At 37.9% G+C, this 25,185-nt stretch overlaps 1 protein-coding gene across 1 annotated transcript in view; it reads left to right on the forward strand.

The window, feature by feature from the left end:
- The first annotated feature begins 471 nt into the window (after positions 1-471).
- LOC121730554 (neurogenic protein big brain) overlaps positions 472-25,185 on the forward strand; it is a 66,684-nt gene continuing 41,970 nt past the window's right edge. The window contains exons 1-2 of the mRNA XM_042119651.1: positions 472-898; positions 6,971-7,097. Of these exons, the coding sequence (XP_041975585.1) occupies positions 571-898; positions 6,971-7,097 (455 nt within the window). The 5' untranslated portion in view covers positions 472-570. The remainder of the gene's footprint in view (positions 899-6,970; positions 7,098-25,185) is intronic.

Genomic DNA, 25,185 nt, shown 5'->3' on the forward strand with positions numbered 1-25,185 from the left:
TCCTATAAACTTTGATGAGTCGCGAAATTAGAGAACATCAAGCTTTTCTATTTTCTTATAATGTGACCTTTTAAGCACACATATTTTAGGTGATTTGTAGGTATTTAGATGTTACGTCTTACGAGTTTACACTTACGACCCTTTATGTTAAATGATTGAGTGTTGTAAATCCTTCTTCCGCACTGCTCGTTGAGGGGGAGATACAGCTGGCCGCAGTGAACTTGTTTCATTTTTCACAAGTTTTTTAAACATAAATTATACAGGACATGTGGGGTCAGCGACCAAAATATAAAATCATAATTTGAAGTGGCGTATATCTGTTGCAATTAGGGGTGTATTGTTGCGGGCACCGCGTCGACTTGTGTACATCGGGGGCGCAGGGAGCGGGGGCGTAACAAGTGTGCGGCGCCCCCGCGGTTGCCCCGGCAGGTTCATTCAGTCGCGTTCCATTCACGCAGGCGGGACGACGGATCGCCCGCGTCCGAGGTCCGTAGTTCGCGCGCGAAAACGATCTCAAAACAATGGTGTTCTCGTACTAGGGTTGTGTTATTGTTTATTGTAGTTTCAAAAATGGCGGACCAATCGTTCAATATAGCCGATGACAATTTGGAGCAGCACATCATCACTCTGTTCGAGAAGTTGGATGGTCTGCGGAAGGAGAGTGCCAGCGAGGCTGCTCTGGCTGGTCGCGTGCCGGCGCGGCTGGAGGTGCGGACGCTGTCCCTGTGGCGAGCTGTGGTTGCAGAGTGCGCTGCTTCCTTCCTCTACGTGTTCATCGTGTGCGGGGCAGCAGGAGGCGCCGGCGTGGGTGCCTCCGCCTCCGCTGTGCTGCTAGCTACGGCCCTGGCCTCAGGCTGTGCCATCGCAACCCTCACTCTGTGCTTTGCACACATATCGGGTATAATACGTACTTCTAAACATACAATTATCTTGCTAACAAGTAACCAGTTAACAACTCCCGAAAATGATATTGGTCAAGAAGTACTTAGCACTTCGAAAGGGGACAAGACGATAATTTATCAACAGGTGATCCATCTACTCTACATTAGAAAAGAGCTCCGTCACGGTGATCAATGAACAAAGAAAATGTAACAGAATGCATACTGCAGTGCACTATTGACACAAAAGCACGAAATAGCGAAGCTCTATTGAGCTCGTACAGATAATAAGCTGTAGGTACCTACTGGGGTTAGCCGGCTGGCGCGGGATGCCGACATATAAATCAACAATAACGTTTTTATTGGCTCATGTCAGATGTAGCGGCCAGCTGTACGCCAGGGCTGCTACTTACCTGTATTGCAAAATAGTGTGTAATTTTCGTCCTTAAGATTTAGTACTTATGTTATTATTTTTAGCAATATTCTATAAATAGTAAATATAATATTGCTAAAAATAATAACATAGAGCCTACTAAATTTTAAGAGCTATGGATCTCCGCAAGGTAACGCCTGATTCTATTAACAATTTTCGTCCTGCTCCTTCGCTTGTTAGGGAATGTTTCCCTAGAGCTAATTTTTTTGGCCCTGGGTTTTAGATTACCTAGCTATGCAACTGGCGAATTCAACGAGATCTTATGATGTTTGGCTAATTTACTTTCTTTTCTTCATTTATAAATTTAAAACCAACCAAAATTAAATTAATAGCGAAAAAATATATGCACCATGTTATACCGAAAACTTTAGGAACTAGTTTAGACTAAATGGTCCTTGTTCATCACCTTGATAATATTAAGATAATTTTATTGCATTACTTTGTGGCAACCCTAAATAAGAGCTATAGAAGTCGTAACAGATTACCGGGAAAGATTTTGTCGAACCCGCGCCCTACCTGTACCTCCGCGCTTCCAATAAAAAATTGCGATCATCTGCTTTATGAGCTGCCATAAAAATATTATTATCAGTCACGCCGTATTTCTTTCCGACTTATTAAATTTCAGTACGTCCTTGGTCCTAACGTAAATTAACGTAATCCGTGTCTATAGCGCAATGTGGTAGTTAAAATGATTTTTATGAATATGTAAATTTAAAACTTCTTACCTCTAGTGATAAGACCGCAGGGCGACAAATTAGCTGCACTTGCAGCACAGAATTATATATATTAGTAGTACCAAGCTGCAGCTAGGATCCATTAAAGTCTCTACTCAGCGTACTTACTGTAGCCATTATAGAGTCACTTATAGTTATAGATACCCGCGCATTATAAAGATTTCAAGAGAAGAGAATGGCGCCTGTTTGTCCCGGGCCCATACAAGGCTAATTCATTATAGAGATAGTTATAGATACCCGCGCATTATAAAGATTTCAAGAGAAGAGAATGGCGCCTGTTTGTCCCGGGCCCATACAAGGCTAATTCATTATAGAGATAGTTATAGATACCCGCGCATTATAAAGATTTCAAGAGAAGAGAATGGCGCCTGTTTGTCCCGGGCCCATACAAGGCTAATTCATTATAGAGATAGTTATAGATACCCGCGCATTATAAAGATTTCAAGAGAAGAGAATGGCGCCTGTTTGTCCCGGGCCCATACAAGGCTAATTCATTATAGAGATAGTTATAGATACCCGCGCATTATATAAAGATTTCAAGAGAAGAGAATGGCGCCTGTTTGTCCCGGGCCTATGGGCCGGCAAGTCTAATTCGAATTATTATTAAAAAAAAGCTCACGCGTGATTAGCTTCCCAAAGTCCGGTGATGGAAAATCGCAAAAAAATCATGAATTGACCCTATCTAAATATGTACATGAAAATTATAGTAATTAACACAATACAATTATATTTAGTTACTGATACCTAAATATAGTTTACACGTGTTGCAGACTGCAGTTACCCTTTACTGCCCCTACGCGGGTTGTGGCATTACTGTCATTATAGCTCACGTGTGGGCTCCGCTAAACCCGCCCACAGTCGGGTAAATGAGGGTACAGCTTTCTTAGTGTATCGGCTTTGCTACTGGATGTTAAAATCGTGGTTGTAAGGGTTTACTTGATAATGTATATTTTAGATGAGTACTAAAGTATGTAGAGTCACTAACTCACAAGGCACAGACGCCCAGATACTAAACGTTAGCTTCAACATAATATAATATATTGTTCGGGTAAACTCTATTTTTTTGTTGCTTGTTTGGAGTGAAATTGGTGCAAGCTATTGACATTAAATCCTGGAGATGTTCATCAGTAAGTCGAGACCGAAATTTACTTTTAGCGAAGTTCATCTTCGAAAATGCTTGGTCCGCACACAATGGGTCGGCGCGGGCCGGGCGCGGCGGTCCGGATGTGGACCGCGGTCCGCTATTTGGTGACCCCTGTTCTAGATGTTGCCCGGAGCTTTGTTGCGACGATACTTTGGTATCTCTTTACAAAGCTTTATCATAATAATCGATTCAGTTGGTTAGGCGTAAAGAGATTAGAGTCTACAGGTTACAGGCAGATTAACTGACAGTCAGACACACTTTCGTAAACATAATTTTTCATATGGATTTTTCATATGGGATTTACTAATAGTTAATTGAGACTTCTTCAAATCATTCTGGTACTGATTATACTGTCTTGTATTTCTAGATTTTTGTTACAAAATTCGTCTTTATAAGTGCCTAACGGTTCGTGGGTCGATGCGTATATCCCAAGTCCCAAGTTTTTATATGGAAAATAGAGAGTCGAGGTTTTTCTTACGAGGGCACATGAAACTCTTCCCTGACGTCAACGTCGCAAGTTCTGACATAATGAGGGTGAGGAAAATCAAGGATAATATAAAATATTGTTTGGTATTAATCGACTACAAAAAGATGGAGTTTATTTACTTATATTGTAAACAATTCTCTGATATAGTTCGTGTGTTAATTCATATTATAGATCGACGAAGGTTTTTATATAAAATAATGGGGCAACGAGCAAACGGGTCACCTGATGGAAAGCAACTACCGTCGCCCACTCGCAGCATCAGAAGAGCTGCAGGTGCCTTGCCGGCCTTTTAAGAGATTTTTTTTTAATGAAATAAAGGGGGCAAACGAGCAAACGGGTCACCTGATGGAAAGCAACTTCCGTCGCCCATGGACACTCGCAGCATCAGAAGAGCTGCATTAAGTGCGTTGCCGGCCTTTTAAGAGGGAACAGGGTAATAGGAGAGGGTAAGGAAGGAAAGGGAAGGGAATAGGAGAGGGTAGAGAAGGGAAGGGATAGGGGAGGGTAGGGAAGGGAATAGGGTAGGGGATTGGGCCTCCGGTAAACTCACTCACTCGGCGAAACACAGCGCAAGCGCTGTTTCACGCCGGTTTTCTGTGAGAACGTGGTATTTCTCCGGTCGAGCCGGCCCATTCGTGCCGAAGCATGGCTCTCCCACGTATTATATTGATTATACGCTCTTCTTGAAGGTTTGCAGGTTGTGTAGATCCGGAAATACTGCTGGTCAGTTCGTTCCACAATTTTACAGTGCGCGGCAGAAACTTACGTGAAAAACGCACGGTGGAAGACTGCCACTCATCAAGGGGATGAGGATGGTATATTTTACGCGTGGATCGATGGCGAAAAGTTGCAGGAGGTATGATTCCGAACAATTCATCAGAACACTCCCTATTATACAACTGATAGAGGATCCAAAGTGAAGCTACGAAGGTTCTTTTGAACGTGAAGGTTCTTTTAATGCGCAGTAAAATAATGGTTCAACTATAAATGCCTTGTAGGTAAATATTATCAGTTGATAGAAGGCTGTATAGCATACAAGTTGAGATATAATTGAGGCACTCACAATGTCACCTAAATGCCATAAACTCCTTGAAATTATAATACCAAAGATATCAATATGAATTATTATTATCAGATATCTACAAACATCCAATAGAGAACCTCAAACATAATAATATAAATCCCTGTTTCTCTCCTGGAAGTTGATCCCAGACACCATTTTACATTTCGAGGTCAGTAGGCCGATGGAAGTCGAAAGTGGAATAAGCCGAAAAACGGTCAAAAAATTAATCTTCGGGTTCCTTAAAACAATTTTAATACAGAATTCAGCTTATATATATCGATCTCGCTCCTGGCCTTTATAAGCCTCGAAATAGAAATACTATATTAGGACAGAGGTGGCTCGGTATAAATAAATTGTTTTGCACTTTAAGGAGCTTTGGCATAACCGCTTTATTAATGAATAAATAATAATAATAGTTATTTAATCAAACGTATTAGCCGCGGATACATATTATCAACTTTAGACTATCGATATTGTATGCCATTATATGCCATAGCCAAAAGGGGATAGCCCATGTTCCCTGCTGTTTGTAAGTAATGAATGCCCCTAATATTGATGAATACCAAATCAATAGTTTAGGCGCTGCCAGGGTATGCCAAAAGACATGGCAATCCCCTGAGCAAACGACCTTGACCATACATTTGCCGCGTTGCCGAGATCGCCCCAAAATCCTATTTTTTTACTTATCTTAGTTCAAAATTGACCTAAAAACAATTCAAACGTCTAGTATGTAGTTAATGAAATTGTCGATCTATTGGCGTGTGCTTCAAATAACCGTAATTTGTAAATACTAAGGAGATACTAAATGTATGCTTGAATTTAAATAAATTGGTATTACTTTGGAAGCTGATATCATTAGTATAAAAAAAAAACAAAAATAGGAAATTAATAACTATGAAAGGAACGTTCATATACTTAAGATTATTACTGTATTTTTATTATAATTTTGTAGCTTTCAAATTATGAGATAATAGGGCTCTAAAAACGGTAAATTACGGCATCTCGGTAGCCGGAGCGTCTTAATATACTTCGTTCCTTTTGGCATAGCCGTAGTCGAGTAAGCAAAAAAGATTATTTTGCAATAGTGTGAGAAATAAACAGTTCATTCAGATTTATTTTACAATGAAGTTCCTATGAGAATGATCCCTATGTCGTTGGCATAAAAGTTCTGTCAGGGGTAAGTTAATTCTGAACAGTGGACATGGAAGTGGGCGTTCTCTCCGCCTACGTGATGAGTGATGACATTTCAAGAGCGTCACAGATTCTCTAAATCGTTAATTTCAAGTGGATATCGAGTTATAATATTAATAAATATATCGAGTTATAATATTATTATTGTTAGTTATAAATTTGTTTCTGTACTTACTTTTTATGTTATTACCTATTTATATGTGTATTATATTAATGTTGGTATGTATGTATTTGTGTATGTATCATTAAAAATAATGTCATCTTATCTACTATAATATTGCACACTCATAATAATAATTCAATAATATTCAGTCCTTTACCTGTGGTTGCCTGGAAGAAATTACTAATTAGTAATAAGGCCGCCATTGTAGTACACTGTATTAGTTAATAAATGTTGTAATTTTCTTCTTAACGTGTGCACAATAAAGTATATTTATTATCATTATTATTATTATAAATAATTAAGGCAATAAAGTCCTTAATTCCTTATTAATTATTAGCTCCTGAAAGTTTGAAAGTATTGATGGGCTGTATTCAGCCTTAGTGTGGCCTTAGTATATCGATTCACGAGTCGCAATGTGAAATACTTTAATAATGTGCTTTTAAAATAACTGCCACCTTATTTGGAAGTCACTATAAAATTAGTAACATACAGGGTGGCGTTAATAAAACCCAATCAGGGTGCTGCGGAACTCTAGGGTTTAGGATTCCGGGATGTAGTTTGTCATTCTAAGCCTAAGTCCTGACCGAGCATGCTAATAATGGACGCTGTTAAGCATTCGTGTACTAACCTACAAAAAATACGTATCGAGTTAAGAATGCAGTTATGTTCTTTAAATGATTTAGAACAAAACTACATTAAAATTTTAACAACAAAAAAATGTGGGTTAGGACACAAATGCTTTAACAGCGACTAATTATTGGCAATTGCTATCTTGCTCGGTCGGAAGATATTCCTTTTCGGCCGCCACGAACATTGTTAAAGTTTCATATTCTGTATATTGTCGATCATCAATGTATCACTATGTGTCATCTTGCAGGGGCACACATAAACCCGGCGGTGTCTGTGGCGCTGTGCGTGCGGCGTCGCGTGTCCCCGCTGCGCGCTGGCCTCTACGTCGCGGCGCAGTGCGGCGGCGGCATCGCCGGTGCTGCGGCGGTCTATGGGTGAGTCATTTTTTTAGAGCCCTGTGTGCTGTCCCACTGGGCAAATACCTCATTTGTGTTCCATTCATCTCGCTCTGACGAATTTGGCCTACGGTGCAACCTGGCTTTTATATACATTATCGTCATTACGTCCATTAAAAAAAAATCCTACTATATAGGTATGCAATACTACTGTAATATGTACTGCTTCTTTTAGCAATTTCAGTCTTATTATTTCTACATGATACAACAATGATGTTGTAAACCATGGTTGCGTTTTAAACATTTTTGCTCCCTAAGCAGCCGAGCAAACAGCTATAAGCTGAGATACAGCTTATAGATGTTTGCATAAGTTATATTACAGGAGTTAGAGGAGGAAAGCACAATAACATTATTGTGCTTTCCTCCTCTAACTCATGTAATGTAACTTTTAATCGGCCGCCATAGGAGCAAAAAGTATAAGTAACAGCCGGGCAAAAAGCCATTTAGGTAACTACTATTAGCAGATAGGTACTATATAATTTTGTCAATTTTGTCTATGGCCGTACTACGGAGCGTCTACGTCGTAGACTACGTTGTAGTAATCATAGCTACTACGTCGTAGACAGCCTACGACAAATATATAATCTCTCTACAAACAAAACAGATAAAACCGCCAATGCGACACATAACACAAGTATCATTTGCATTGAATCAATATTTGAACGTACATCATTATACGTTACTAATTAACAGCAACTTAGCTCATTATTGAAACGCACAATGAAATCAAAATTATATAATTATGTTTTTTAAGTATCAATTTTAAAGTTTGGTCAAAACGAATAATATTTGGAATGGCTGGCTATAAGGGTGTATGCAATCAGGGAAGTTTTAAATGGCGGCGGGAACGATGAAAGTTTGTATTTGTGGGCCGATACCGGTCGCGGTGTCCGGTAGCCAATTAAATGTAATGGGGATTTTTCACCGGCTGGGGCTTACAGAACTGAGGAAAAGTAAACGTTGGCTCGGAACTACGAGTAGGCTTGAATTGTAGCTTATAGAGCATGGGCTCTAGGTATGGATCTACCTTCTTAGGAGTATTAAAGAACATGCATTTTTAACGCTGTATGTTTTTCGCGCGATAGCTAAAATTCTTTGCAACAAAGTTGCAAACAATATATAGATATATTTATATATTTGCGTATAATTTTTTTTTATGTTAGCTATTATAGGTGCGTAATGTACAAAAAAATATTTAAACATATTATGGCTACAGGTTGTTGAGAAAACAAATAATATTCCCAGCCTTCTCTATCCAATTTTCGTAAGCAGACGTCGCCCAGATTCATATGTCATTGTGTTAGAGCCACTCGAACGAGTCATCCTCTGAATGGGTCTTTATTCTCAGTAATAAGTGGCCGCGGAATACGGGTCAGCGCACAATACAGAACAGACTGCCTAGTACTTACGAGTTACAGCTAAATGCAACCAGCCTAGATTTTAATGTCATTGTTCGAATCTGAAAAACGTGGATAAATTCCTTTTCTAATTTTGCCTTATGAAATATTTCAGACTAGATGCCCCGGTGAGCTTCGTTTTACTTCCCTCCAAACATATTTTTGCCCCGGACAAACCTTCCCTGGACTTACACGAATATATCAAGACTAAAATTAGCCAAATCGGTTCAGCCAGGTTTTTGACATGGGAGAGCCATGCTTCGGCACGGCCGGCTCGCCGGAAAAATACCACGTCCCCACAGGAAACCGGCGTGAAACAGCGCTTCCGCTGTGTTTCGCCGAGTGAGTGAGTTTACCGGAGGCCCAATCTCCTACCCTTTTCCCTTCCCTACCCTGCCCTATTTCCTTCCGTACCCTTCCCTATTCCCTTCTGTACCCTCCCCTATTCCCTTCCCTACCCTCCCCTATTACCCCTTAAAAGGCCGGCAACGCACCTTCAGCTCTTCTGATGCTGCAAGTGTCCATGGGCGACGGAAGTTGCTTTCCATCAGGTGACCCGTTAGCTCGTTTGCCCCCTTATTTCATAAAAAAAAGCCGTTCTAGAGTGTTTTTGTTATATAAATAGAAAAATATAGATAAATAACTAAGGGGGTCGAAAACTGGCTCTTCGGGTTACAGTATTATCAGAGCAGACAGTTTATGTCTATTGTGGTCTAATTGTGGTATTATAATCCGATAAAATATAGCGATGATCATTTTTATCCACCAATCAACAACAAAACTAAAGAATTTGAAAAAATCTTAATTCGACTTTGGAGAAACAAAATAAATAAGATGTTTTATTCATAGAGAGGTTATAAGCTATAACTTGTCTCCCGTTACAAAACTGAGTTAATTGAGATTGCAAAACGAACTCATTACAGTTCGGAAACTTAAATATTCCTCATGACCGAATTTCTTCCGAATTTCTCGGGGCACTGGAACTTTTAAGTTTTCTAATTGAACCAAAACACTCGGAACTTTGCTTGTTTGCACAGTTTGTGACGATCCGCATAATGAAATCGATCCCTCGGGGAGTGAAAGAGAAAAGGTAGCCTATAAATATGTTAATTTAGTCTCATAAAAGCGTGACTAACGAAAAAGAGCCGTATTTTGTTAAGCTATTGCATGGAAAAACGAAAGAGCAACGCAAGCGATAAATCCTTAATATTCTAACTTCCATTTATCTACTCGAATTCAATATTACTTATAGCCAAAGCTAAAATGTAAATTGGAAAGGAAAAACTACGGGCTACAGTACAAAGTCAGTAAAAGAGGAATAAATTTCATTGTATCTGGGTGTGGGTGAAAAACGACGTAACTTCGGGGCTTATTCGTCCCCCACGTGTCTCGCATGATCAGATGAGATTTAGCGGATTTTCCACACATATATTTTAAGGTTTTTTGGTAACAAATTGTTTTCAGGGACAGACTTTTTCATTTAAATTTATTGCTATATTTTTTACCTTTAGTACTGATTTTAGACTTTTTAAAGCAGTAAAAAGTGTCGAAATTCAATGTTTGTGTGTGTCACGCGTAAAGGAATTTATAGACGTTTTATTCCCAAAGGCCGAGTACTAACAAACAGCGCGACACTGAAATCAACCTCTTCTTATATCCCGTCAATTCTCTGTAGAGTGTAACGTACATAATATGATGATGATAATGATAATTATACATGATACAATGTTAATGAAACAACTGTCTTCAATGATGTCCAAAAGGATCAACGGCCGGTCTGAATCATCGTAGTCCGCAATTATAACAAGTGTCCATAAAATTGTCTTAGCGAGGTAAGAGTATCGACCCAACCGGTTCTTATTTCCATTTTTCGCTGTCGTGTTTTTACTGAGTCCATAAAACGGTAAACGTAACAAAGAAACGCGATAAAAAGAGGTAAAAGATCGCCTTGTAAAATTATGAATAAATTGCACTAGGTTTACTAAAACAAACTTTGTTGGGTTTTTACCGGAGATATTTACAATTTAACCTGCGATGCTGTAGTTCAAGATGACTCTTTATTTTATATCTCTGGCGTAGTACAGAAAAAAGATGTAGAGACTTTTTAACGTAGATATTTACGATTTAAATTACGATGCTACAGTTCTAGAATCACTTTATTTCATCTGTCTTACAGATGAAGAGACACAAACTAAATTAAGCAAATCTTGTTGTTTAGTTTGTGTTTCTACATCAAGTCTCTATATCAAACAATGATGCAGACTTAATTTAAACGTTCAACGAGATTTGAATGCAATTAGTATGCTAGATAGCTTTTAGAAAATCGGTTATCTTAAAACCCTCAAAAAACTTTTCTCGAAAGAAGAGGCAAGGTTTTACTTTATTACGACCGTGTCTGTGCATAGTATTTATTATTATCGGTCATCTACGAGTATATTATGCTTATTAATAAAAACGAGAATAGGTATGTCTAGTATTTAGTGTTTACGCCTAAACTAAGTCCTCGAAAAGGACATACCTATTCACAGAGTTTTCGTCCCGAAAAATTTACGGTTTACAATAAAACGAAATTTCAGTTCAACAAGTATTAACTATTAGATAATATTTCGTAGATATGAAACGCGGTGACACAAAATCGGAATTCGGAAAATTTTGCAATTTGTATGTAGCCGAGGAGGCGGTCACGTGCGGGCCGCTCCCGACTGGGATTCCTGTCCCTCATTACAGGTCATTTCATTCAGAATATTGTGGATTTAGCAATTTCGGACATTATCTGCCATTTAGAATCGCTGCGAGATGGCTCACTAAAGCCGCAAAATAAAGAAGGAGAAGAAAATTTTCCACGAAAATTTTTCTCTGAGGCTGGATATGCGCCCGCGCGAACGTGCGGTTTGGCGCCTGCGATGATAGCATTTTTCCAATATTTACTTTTGATAGGGTTAACATTTAATAATTGAAATCTACTGAGATGGTATTAAATAAATTAATGCTTTTCAAATTCACAACCTGTGTACCCTTCATTTCAAAAAAGAAATGGAGTTTGATTCATTTCGTATTTGGAAACTTCCTTCTTATTGGTCAATCAAACTCGCAAGTGAGAATTAACCAATAGCTTAGTTGTTATTTAGTTTTCGAATAAAATTCGATAGGGAATTTTGAACTGAATCGCAGATGTCCCTTTAGTTTTCCCGGTACGTTACTTTCGGACCATTTCAGGCAATGAGTTTCTAAAATACTAGAGTAGCAATGTCTTACAAAAGATTCTCAGAAATGCGTAACCACTTTTTTGTTCAAAAGACAATGTCAAGTCATATATTCGTTATGTCATTATGTATGTGAGATATGCCTGCAGGCATCTTCGAAGTGGCAACGCGTTGCTACCGTAAACTTCCAATCTAGTTACGTTAGTAACATAGAATATCATTGATTTCAGGTACAATTTGAAACAAAAGCAACACGTTTTTATCATCTCGTGCGAGGATTTATGTGACGAAACTGGGACGATTGAAAATATTTTGCTGCGGAAATGTTCAACCGTGTTAGCGTACAGAGATAGTTCACATTCGGCGATTCAACGAACTCTACCAATATGCTCAATCTGTATAATAATAATTCTGCTTTTTTATATTTGCTGTGATGTATATTTGTATGCTCCTGCATTTAAATATATATCAGCAACTATTTCATTGTTATGAAGTGAAAGTGAAAACTTCTTTGGGCACATTGGGCATTTTTGAGCATTTTTTGGAAAAGCATTGAGTTATTAAATGATTAAATCATTTCTTTTGTGTTCAATCGCTCTATGCTCCTAAAACGAGTTAGAAAAGGCTCGAATGCGTACTAAAAGGCACCCAATGTGTAAACCCACAGTTTTTTTGACAAGCGTTTGATACGGGTGTGTGATATCAATATTTGTGGATCTGTCTGTCCGTGTGTCATGTCGGGAATGTACACAACGCTTGATCTCTCTATGGATTTAAGCAACATTATCGTGCTGATAGTGTAGTATCAATAAAAAAGAGAGCTTTCATATACTTGTAGAAAGAGACAGTTAATTGTAGCCGCCAATCCGTTGGGCAGGAATTTGTTTGCCCCGTGAAAACCTTGATATTTCCTACAAAACCTATCCCATTTAAAGAGTAGGAGTAGGACATAGTATCTATATAATATAGACTATATTTTTTGTCGAGTTTGAAGCTTGTAGAGATATTTTGACGGACAGGAAAAATCCTGTCTCTACCAGAATCAGCCGTTGAAAGCGTGAATGAATTTACGTGGGAGAGCCATGCTTCGGCACGAATGGGCCGGCTCGACTGGAGGAATACCACGTTCTCACAGAAAACCGGCGTGAAACAGCGCTTGCGCTGTGTTTCGCCGAGTGAGTTTACCGGAGGCCCGATCCCCTACCCAATTCCCTTCCCTACCCTCCCCTATTACCCTATTCCGTCTTAAAAGGCCGGCAACGCACCTGCAGCTCTTCTGAAGCTGCGAGTGTTCATGGGCGACGGAAGTTGCTTTCCATCAGGTGACCCGTTTGCTCGTTTGCCCCCTTATTTCATTTAAAAAAATATGACACAGACAGACAAACACATTACCGCATTCAGAATATTGCCTAGAACTTATTAGTAAGGATTTTATGTATCAGTTGGCCTACTGTAAAATCGCTTTGAGACTCAAACAATCGGACGAGAATGCCGCGTCCCGCTCTAACAACGTCATTTCACGTTTGTAAGAGTAGGACGCGGCATTCTCGTCCGATTGTTTGAGTCTCAAAACGGTTTCGTGGTACGGCCCCTGTTGAGTTGGTGTGTCATAGTAAATTACATAATATGCTTATTTTAATTCTTAATTCTTACGGTAAGAAAGTAAAAAAAAAAAACTACTGGGTGATAAATTTAGCACGCACCTGCTCTCGCACTAGTTCGCTATAAGTTACGGTCAGAAACGCATTCATTTATCTTAACTGTTCATTTAATTCCAGCTAAATTAGGACTCAAGTAGAATAATTAATTGGTCACAGCCCACAGGAAATTTTAGTAATATTTAAAAATACCTACCTAGCAAGGAGTGAAGATTTTTTTTTCAGTTTATAAGTACCAAGCGGAATTTGTGACTTAAAATGTGTTTACTATACGGTATACGGTATACCCCAATCAGAGTAGACAGAATTATGTCTATTGTGCCCCAATCCTGTTAAAGAGAATTCGTGCACGGGTGCTTTGTATGAAATCTAAATCACCTTAGTGTCTAAACTAACAGTTACAGTCTAAACACACTATGCCGAATTTCCGCGGCGGAAGTTCGGCTTGATTCCGCCTGCAATGTATTTTAAATAACCGATGACACACCATGCCGAAATTCCGTCGCATTATATTGTATGCGTTTGACATATCTGACGTAATCAGGCGGAATTTCCGCAGCGAAACTTCGGCATAGTGTGTTTAGCAACTAAAATTCGAATTTCTATAATCGGGCTACGGTTGTCTCATTCACGTAACTTATAGGATTACTGGAGGTTTCTATTCTAATGCATAGTAATTTGTGTTTTTCGTCTCGCATTAGTTTCACTCGCATTACGAGTTACGACCCGTTTTACATAAATCAGAATTAACTAAAGACTCGTAATTGATAAATGTTACATTCCGATGCTTGGTCGTTGCACAGTATATGTTAATACAGTAGACCATTTTTATACTACATATACCGCCGCGCCGGGGCCCGGATTTCATGGCTACACTTTATTGATTTCAGAATTCAGATAACTTTAGCGGGCAAAATAATGCAAATGTAAGAATATCATTATATCCTCTGAGAAAGACCTTCGGACCGGGTGAGGTTGTATGCTCGGTCAGGTCCGCAGAACAGGAAAATAAGTAAAATCTGTGGTCAGGGCAGTGGGCTCCGACACTGTCCCTGTCGTTATTTCAGACGTTGTAAATGTCACGCCGGTGTCAGAAACTTCGAAAGCGCGATTCAGGATTATAGTGCGCTGTTTGGACTTTGGTCCCCTAAATAGCGCATAACGTGGCATTGAGGGTGCTTAAAGGGTCTATCGTGTCAAACTGCTGTCATGTGTCACGACATAGCTGTCATGTGGCACGATAATATGTCTATTTGACACGATATACTCTAAGGCTACATAGCGGCACTGGACCTAAATAGAATTTCAAACACCCTCATTGACTGTGCGCGTAAAACCTAGCTTTGTTTCATGAATTAGATATATTGAGAGCACGTGAGTTACGCTACTGTTTTATATTTTGGTCGTTCACCAAGCTTTTGTACACACCTGTCTATTGTATTATTTGTATCACGACAATGCGACAGTACAGTATCCGTCGAGTCGCAGTCTTCGCTTGCTTCAAATGAAACTTCATTGTTTGAGCTTCTCAATTACACCTTTAGCTTCGATTTAACGAATTTGAATGCTAAATTAAAGGAAATAGAACTCAGGTTCGATGTAGCATACAATGGAAGTTGATTTATCCTTTACACCAAGACAAACGAAGAATTTTCATACAGACACAGCTTTAACAAAACAAAGTGATAATAATTAAAGGGTATGTATAAGTTCCCTTTATAGAGTTCACTGTGAATGTAGCAACGCTGAAAGAGAAATTTTATTTTAGTTATTTTGTATGGGCAAATTCATGATGCTGTGGCGCTTGCCCATAAAAATCACAAAAAACTCTACATAAGGGGCACATACACAAGCTAAAGTAAATATTATGGCCCTGTATGGCATATCCATTCTCAATGTATGCAGGCTGATATCCAAATAATTAACGCATTTAAAAAACACTTGAATATGACAAAGCAGGCAGGTTTGACTGGGAAGTTTGTCGCGCAGACTAGGTAACAGGTTTGGCGACAGGCAAGTTTTGACATGCACGCTGCAGACAGGTGGAAACCTCTAACAGACTACTGTATCCATCTTGTACTACAGATGTATACAGTACATCATCATTTACAGAACTTCAGAACTCACATCCATGAACTCTATGAACAAGTCTCAACTCTACATGAGCAAGTACAAAATATGGACGTTATGAAACTAGATGGTGTCGCTTTTTCTTGAATTAGAACGCATTTTGAAGCTATTCTTCAAACGATTAATTCTTGTGATAGTCTTAGACGCTGCTACCTTTTGGAGTGGAAGAATAAAGAAGAATAAAAATAGTCCTTACTTCTTAATCTAAGGCGGCAAGGCCTTATTATTGTCCAGATCCGTTGAAATGAATCCTTACTTACTCTACTAGCATTCACACGTTAGCAAGATTTAGTTATTTTCCCCACAGAGTTGCACCAAATTATGCAAAGTAAAAGCAATATCGTCGGAGCGGCAACATTTTTCCGGACTAAACTGAAGTATGACCGGAATAAATACAGATTCACCCGGACAGATGTGGCTTTTATTCTCTGGCAACACTTATTGTTTTATTAGATAGAAAATACTTAGCACTATTGCGTTACCGTGTAAAGAATTTGGATGAAGCCTGAGAGTGAAAAGCTGTTCATTTTCTCATTTTCGGAATGTTACACTCTAAAATCTAAATGAATACAATGGAACATTAATGCCGAACATTTTCAAAGATTTCATTAATTATAACACCTAACTCCTAAGTATAATATATACTACATTTTTTTCGTAAACATAAACCTACAAAACAGCTACCTACCTATTGCTTGAATAAGTAAATCTGTCGCAGAAGTGCTAGTCTCATGTCCCTTTTTACCAGTCGCCACTATGATATCTCTTTTTAAACTGATCTTATGGATCTAGGTGAGAATTAAACGCTGTTAAAATCCTAAAGGATCGATAAATATTAGATACTTTGGCCACTCGCAAAACTTTTTATTGCTTTTCTTTATTCATAGCCTTTAAGGACAAAATCGGTCAAGAATCGGAAATCGGAATCGACATGGTTATATAATACATTAATACAGAATTAAACACAGCAAATCTTTCAACATTTTTACTAGCACCATACATAATAGGATCGGACCATAGAGATAAAAATATGTGGGATCGGATTCAATAAGCAGGTAGGTATAAACTGTTCCTTTTGTGTCACACTGCACGCTCCGCCCTTGCCGACCTTATTGCCTATGTGATAAAGTTCATATTACAATGTTGCTGAGCGCGGCAGATGGCGAGCCAATCTCGGAACATCTGCATCACTCATTATCGAAGTTACGATTTCTTCAACTTTCTATAAGTAATAAGTTCAAGGTGTTGATGTTCTATATTTAAAACTATTTGTGGTACAACTTTTAAAATTGTTTAGGTAATTTATACTTACTCAATTATTGGCACTTGTGTTACCGCAGAAAGTCCTATTATTGGCATTCCTAGTATTTGGAAACAAAAATCGTAGGTGTTAATAGCAAGATGAATGCCAAGCCAACAAGGTAGTTGTCAAATGCGAGGCGTCAGGAAAAAAATATATTTTAAAAGCTTTTATTTAACTTGCTCTGTATGTATGTAAGTATGTATGTTCGGGTGTTTTGCAACTCAATTTTCAAGTAGATATATTTTTCTACCCAAAAATATGAAGGGGCAAACATTGTTTGCTGGGTGAGCTAGTAAAATATAGAATTTAATATTATAATTTGTAATCATCAATCAATCAGTAATCAACAATACCTTTACGTAGAGACTGCACGGCCATAGTGATAAGTGTTAAAGAAGTTGTTCTAGCAGCTGTAGCAAAAGTTTAATAATTAATAACTGTTTGACTTTAACTCTTGCAACCTGCATACGTGGCGTCGTGTGACATCGCCACGTTCTCGAGATGACATCCGCTGATGCTCAACAATAAGGGCAGAAGGGACACTGAACCCTGCGCCCGGCAGATGTCTTGCACGTGCACGCGAGCACGTGTTAGCCCTGTGCTCTTCCAAAACCAACCTTAGTGCAACTCAACATAGTGCATTATAACGCGCAACCCCTAAATCATCTTCACTTTTTACTAAAACCTGCAGCTAGCTGCTAATCTAAAACCAACCTAAAAGTAATAATATAGAGTGCATTTTACAGTGCAAGCCGGAAGCTGCGCTAAATCATCAGTTTTTATCATAAGCCCTATAGCCTCCAGCTCCAGCTGTATAGTCGGAGCCAAATATAGAGGCAACGCTGGAAATAGACAAAGTAGTACTGCGTATTTCTTTTGTTTTTATTTGGACCAGATTTATAAAGATCTTTCTGAAAACAACATTTAGCTTTACTTTTCCCGATAACAAAGTTGAGTTGAAAATAAGTACTCACAGTCATTTTTATGTGGGAGAGCCATGCTTCGACACGAATGGGCCGGCTCGACCGGATAAATACCACGTTCTCACAGAAAACCGGCGTGAAACAGCACTTGCGCTGTGTTTCGCCGAGTGAGTGAGTTTACCGGAGGCCCAATCCCCTAACCCCTACCCTATTCCCTTCCCTACCCTCAACTATTCCCTTCTCTTCCCTTCCCTTCCCTCCCCTCCCCTATTGCCCTATTCCCTCTTCAAAGGCCGGCAACGCACTTTCAGCTCTTCTGATGCTGCGAGTGTCCATGGGCGACGGAAGTTGCTTTCCATCAGGTGACCCGTTTGCTCGTTTGCCCCCTTATTTCATAAAAAAAAAAGTCACTGTGCTCGAAGTACTCAATAAAATATCTCTACCACGATCACTAGATAGTTAACTCGTCTACGCTTTATGTAATGTACTAGATGACGTTTGCAACTCCGTTGCGCCAAAATTCGTCTAAATCGCGGCAGAACCGTACATTTTTCCGGGATAAAAAGGATTATATTATATCCTTTCTCGGGACTCAAAGTATCCCCATACCAAATTTTATCAAAATCGGTTCAGCGTTTTGGGCGTGTAGAGGTAACAGACAGACAGACAGCTGACAGATACACTTTCGCAATTAACTATAATACATAATATTAAGCATGGATTATTATTTGTATGGAAAATGACCTAACAAGAGACAAACGGTAATTTACAATAATCTATACTAATATTATAAATGCGAAAGTATCTCTGTCTGTCTGTCTGTCTCGCTTTCACGCCAAAACTACTGAACCGATTGCAATGAAATTTTGTACACAGTTATTCTAGAGTCTGAGAAAGGACATAGGCTACATTTTGATGTGGGAAAATATCTTATTTCCATGAAAATATCGATGAAAATTAATTCGCATTGCACGTGGCCAGCGCTCATCCCGGGGGTCCTGGGTTCGAGTCCCGCAGGCGGTTTTCAATGTTCCTGGGTCTTGAATGTGTATTAAAATAATATTTCAAAAATCTTAAATATATTTTATGTATAATATTATAAAAAATCCAGAAATTATCGATGCAATGAACATTTTAGTTCTAATACGATTCAACAGATGGCGTTTTATTTTTTACTTCATTATAACATAGAACTAATCATACTTATTAGTTATTATGTTTTTTTTTATAGTTTTTAATACGTTAGAATATTATGTTTAATAATACTATCACTTGGTATAATAATAATCAATCTATCTTATAGAACTCCTACTGCATTTCTAAGGAGTTCGAGTGTACCGTGTTGGCCTATATTCCATCCAGAAAATATATCAATGCAATCAACATTTTAATTCTAATATATGAAAACAGATGGCATTTTACAAGCTGTTAACACTAACAGACGTTTGAAATTGGGGCTAAACCTATCAATGATAAATAGTTTATGGGTAAAATTGTGTAATTGGGGGGCTAAATAAGCTTTAAAATTTGGCATAAAATATAAAGTTTAATATAAAAAACATGAAGTACATATTGTGTGCACACTGCACAGCTGTATTGATTTAAGGGGTACCAGGGTTTTTTTTTATAAAAGCTTTTGACACAAATTTTGTTGACATCGCGCGCTATAAACTGAAGTCCACGACGACGCGGGCAACAGCTAGTTATAAATATTTTGATAAAATATGTTTGCCCTTTCTTATGTTTCCGTAATCGATGGATGGATGGAGCGATTGTGAAGAATGAGAAAATTGAGTGATTTATGCGCGTTATACCCGATTCATCATTTACGTGAACATAATACTATTTTGTATTTCTATTTTCTACATTCTTAAAAGAAATTCAAAAATTGGTTTGAACGAGATCTAGCAAGTAGTTTTTTTATACGTCATAAATGGTAAATCTTAAAGCAACAAAAAAAAATTTCATCTAACCTATGAATAGGTCTTTAAAAATCATATTGAAGTTTCTAATATCATTTTTTCTAACTTGAATAGTTTGCGAGAGAGATTCTTCCAAAGTGGTGAAATGTGTGCCCCCCCCCCTTCTATATTCTAAAGTAGGCACATGATAAGTCTAAAAAAAATATATGATGTACATTACTATAAAAACTACTAACGAAAATTGGTTTGAACGAAATCTATCAGGTAGTTTTTTTTATACGTCATAAATGGTAAGCCTTTTTTGAAGTACAAAATTTCTTGCCAGAAAACAATGGATCATAAAAGTGGGTCCAATCGCTAGATGAAAATATGTTAAAAATTCATATCTAGTCATTGGACCCAATGGGTCCAATTTTTTTGGGTCCAATAGCCCGAGTACTCAAAAAATAAAAATCTCCACAGCCGAACATATAACCTTTTTGGAAGTCGGTTAAAAAAGCAAAATCGGTTCAGCGGTTTAGCCGTAAAGATGCAACAGACAGACAGACACACTTTCGCATTTATCATAATATTAGGATGTATTTTCTAGTAGAAATGTCCCCCTAGTATGAGCAGTATAATTAAGCGGCATACGCAATACGTTTCGTATGGTAATCTGCAACAGCTGCCTGTCTCTGAAAGGCCGGCAAATTGAATCATACCTGCCTAGTGCCCACTGACTATTGCCTTCAAACTGCCGTTTCACCCATCAATTTGCACTTCCTATATCTTTTTATACAATGTCTAAACTACAGAATAGTTATCAATTTGGCACACTAGTTCTCCTAAAATGGTCAACCATAGAACGGGTTGTTATTGCTTGGGCATATAGGGTGCTTGCGCTGTTTTTCGCCGAGTGAGTGAGTTTACCGGAGGCCCAATCCCCTACCCTATTCCCTTCTCTACCCTCCCTTATTCCGTTCCCTTCCCATCCCTACCTTCCCCTATTACCCTATTCCAAATCAAATCAAATCATTTATTTGCAGAACAAGTAGGTAAAAGATGTTACAAATTTAAAATCAGGAGGTGCAACTTATTCTAGCCTATCTGATGCAAATTATTATTATTGTCAAAGTACAATTACATTATTCTATATTATATTACTTACAAAATTTTCATTGAGTATCTATGTCAAATATTATAATTTATATATTATTATTATTATATATTAATTATTATTGTTAAAGTACATTACATAATATATTATTACATTGCAAAATACCTAAAATATTTCATTGTGTATTTATAATTAAATCGAAATTATGATATTAATTAATAATAATGTATAAATTTTATTTTTTTGTACGAATTATTATATAGAATTACAAAATCATTTATTATTACACTTCATATTATGTCAAAAACAATACATATTAAATAAATTTAACTCATTTTATAGTTTGTGCGTTTTATGATGATTTTATGATGATTCCCTCTTAAAAGGCCGGCAACGCACCTGCAGCTCTTCTGATGCTGCGAGTGTCCATGGGCGACGGAAGTTGCTTTCCATCAGGTGACCCGTTTGCTCGTTTGCTCCCTTATTTCATAAAAAAAATGTAATTAAATGGAGATTTTGACAAAGCCCCATACATTATCTGTCAAACTCTTCATTAAATTGAAGTTTAATCATCATTAAATGTTTCTGAATGCGGCCATAAATACTATTTCCTCCCTTGTATCAATATAGCTTGCATCTGCACGACAGGTGTGACACGCAAACTGTTAGCTAAAGAACAAGCATTCATAAAATGATTAGATGACGCCCGCAACTCCGTTGCGCCAAAATTCGTTGATAGCACGGGAGAGTACATTTTTCCACTGCTGCCCCCCTCTGCCCACCCCCCCCCCCCCCTCGTGACGTCCCTACTAAGTATATCATAAAGTAACTACATTACATCTTCAAGTGACATAAAAACCATTCGAAATAATTATTCTGTAATGACATATTTAATAATTAATATCTCTTGTTATGTCAATCGATGTCGTAAATGTCGTAAAATCAACATGTGGCATAATCGTATATTATGCCAATTTCTCTATCTTGTGAACAGCTGCAAGTGCTGACATCGAGAGATAACGGCTCGAAAGACGTAAATTAATTAAATACTCATTCTTCTCTTTTTACTGTTATTAATACAGTATTTTCTTTAAATAAAGTATTACCAGGGACGATATTTTGTAGAGCTTGTCTAATTTGAAATGACGCGCCCCAGCACTTCACTAGTTGATACAAACGACAAAATTTTGTACTGAGAATACGAGGGACGCTTCATTTTAAGTTAGACAAGCTCTATGTCATGGCTGCCCAAGCCTAATACGTCCTTCTCGCAACATAGTCGGTCTAGTCCAGAAGAATGAGCAGGTTAATTACGTCTGGGACCAACCATGTGCGTTCCTCGCGATATTTTCCTTCACCTTACGAGCGTCCGTATTATGTCCTTGAGATCTGAAAATGTGTTCTTGGTACAACCCTCCACCCGGGTCCGAACCTTCACCCTCTCGAGTGCGAACTAATGGTTTACCCACGCCAAGGACGCTCTTAGTGCCACTATAGCCGAAATAAAAAGTTTATTCAAACCTAAAAAGTAAAAAGGTTTGTGAAAACTACAGGTCTACAATAGCCACATTGAGCATTTCATGTGATGTTTTATTGGATGTAGACTTTTTAAAACCCTAGAAGAGAGTATGTGAACGAAATACCGAAATATTTCATCGAAAGAAGTAATTTTGCAAGTCATAGCATTTAGTTTAATAATAAAATGTTTCAGTTTTCATCTGAAACGGCCAGGTTCGGAGCTAATCAATAAGTAATTATGAACACGAGGTCAGAAATAATTGGATCAGCTGTGTCGGCCACAAAATGTGAAATTTTTGTCTGTATATAAACTTGTATATTTTCTGCTGCTCTTACTATTTGCAAAAATACATTATAAAAGTATTGAACTGATAGGATATTTAAAAAGTGATTGTTAAACTTTTTAATATTTTTTTTTATTTTTTCGGAAGGATTCCACAGTTTTTTCTTCTGATGATTGCTCGTCAAATATACCTTGTTTGGCACTTTTTACTCGTTTTGAAATTGGTAGAGAATAGAGATCACTAAGGTAAAGTATTTAATACAAGACGCTCCTTGCTTTAGTACCGTGTCTCCAAATACGAACAACCTCTAAAATGAGTTTCAATCTACATAATGACTTCATTAAATGTTCGCGACTTGTCACCGAACCCAACTCAAAATGTTCATTAGTATAAGTACCTACTAACTTCAAACACGCTTCAAACATTTGTGATTTACTTACATTGATATCATCACTGGATTTTCGTACTAGACCAGCAGCTGATGAAAGAAACTATATTTTTGTCTACTCTACAAATAATACACAAATCTAATCGCCATGTTAAGCGGGCTGATACAGAGACATGTACCAATAGAAATATAGCGTTGATCCAGTGTCAGAAATCAGAATAAAAAAATTGAAGTTTGTAGCACCAAAGATGGTGGGAAGGCTAAGACCAATAGAAGCGCAGAAACTGAGGAAAATGTGGAAGCAACCGGGAAAATTATTTGAAGCCGCTTATCTCGCGAACTAAGTACGGTACTTGATGAATGGCACAGATGTAGAGTAGAGTGTAGAAGGGACATAGGCAATTTCTTGCGGCAAATGTACGGTTTCCTTAAAATTCCTAATTTATGCGGGCGAAGCCGCATGGAACGTCTATTCTGAGGTCTAGACAGTCTAGTTACATAATAATTATATTATAGTGATGTCGAAGGAAGATAATTGAATTCGCATGGAAGTAACCCGAAAATCATATATTCAAAGTTAAATCCCAAAGTTCCCTGTGTTTCACGCAATTTTAAACTAAAGTCAGTTACCAAACATAACCTTGTTTATGTTATTAAAACAACAGAACATATTAAATGAAACTTAATTTGAGACGCGCTTACCATTCGTTGCTGGTTGATTGACTGATTCCAGTTTCGAATTCCCACATTTCGGAATGTGGACTGATGGGTGAATGGAAATAGGTTAATATTGATCAGGAAAATTGAAACTCGTGCTTTGAGCTCCTGTATCACCATATTCACATCACACAGTATGACGCATACGTCATGTGGTACATACGTCATACTACTATCGAAGAGATTGATTTGATTATCTCGATCTCGATATTCTTTTGATAGACACAAACAAAAATATTAAATAAGTCTTGATCGGCAGATATTTTTAAGTTTCCTAAAAATGGAGAAAACACTGACAATTAAAAAATCGCTTCGCGGTCTGCTCTATTTTATCAGCTTACTATTATATCTCATTCTGTAGCATTACTACAGTTTTTAAAGAGATCCCATAAAAAGTATCCTATGACCTATCCCATTAAAGGACCCTACCCTTAGGGCCTGACCACTCCTACCAAGTAGAGTGGCGAGGCGAAACAGTGTTCTCGGCCGAGCACGGTATGTTTATTGTGGATGTGCTCGGCCGAGTACACTGACTCGCCACTCTACTCGATAGACTCGGTAGAATTTGACCTTGAAGGCTATGGGCCAGATCATATTACATTATCCTCAGAGACTGAGTCCGGAGTTTTTCGATAAACTTTTGTTTTGTCTGATAACATCGTTAAAAGTTTGCTAAAGGTTTCTCGCTTCGTATTCCCTGAGTAACACTCCAAACTTATTCATTGAATTGTTTTTATTCCTTTTGTCCTGTCTATCTGACGAGCTAAAGTTATCTGAGGACTATTTAGGTTAAATTTATATGCGTCCGCGCGAACGAGCGGATACCGAGATGGCTGTTCAAAGTGGTGTACAGTTAGACAAGGCTTTATTGACGGGAGCGCTGTTGGTAAAGGAGAACTGTCAAACACATGTCAAAAATGACGTTTTTCTATGATAGATGCGTTTAGTTCCTTTTTCGCCACGTTCTAAAAAAGCCTTGTCGAACTGTAGTTTCGTTATATGTGTGTATGTGTGTGCGTGGCACTGTCGACTTTACAGGGCAAGGCATAGTTTGGATTCAGTTTGGGAAGTATAGAGTTCTGTCCTAACATTTTTAAACGATTTCCAAAAAAGAGGAGAAGGTTCTTTGCAAACAGCTGTATATTACTAAATAATATATTTTAATTTGTACCGAATTTCTTAAAGGAGAAGGCAACTACATAGTGCTTTTAGGTTGACTATGGTATAACTACATTGGTGCCTAAGTACTTAGTACTTAACTACTTAACGATGTACCTATTCTAGACTTAAGTTTATTGCCTCAAGTGTGGAATAACTTAGCCAACAACGAGTACACCACATTAACTATGTAAGGGCGTTTAAAATTGAGTGTGAGAAAGTTTATCTATCAAACTCGTACATCTACAATATTAAAGCTGGTTTTCAAAAGGTTTTCAATCGTATTCATTTAGAAATAAAGTACAATTTATTTGAGCAACTCTTTTTTGGAGGTATAAACGATTTTGAAACCTATTACGTAGAATATAAA

The sequence above is a fragment of the Aricia agestis genome, chromosome 9 (assembly GCF_905147365.1).
Source record: "Aricia agestis chromosome 9, ilAriAges1.1, whole genome shotgun sequence".
Classification (NCBI taxonomy): domain Eukaryota; kingdom Metazoa; phylum Arthropoda; class Insecta; order Lepidoptera; family Lycaenidae; genus Aricia; species Aricia agestis.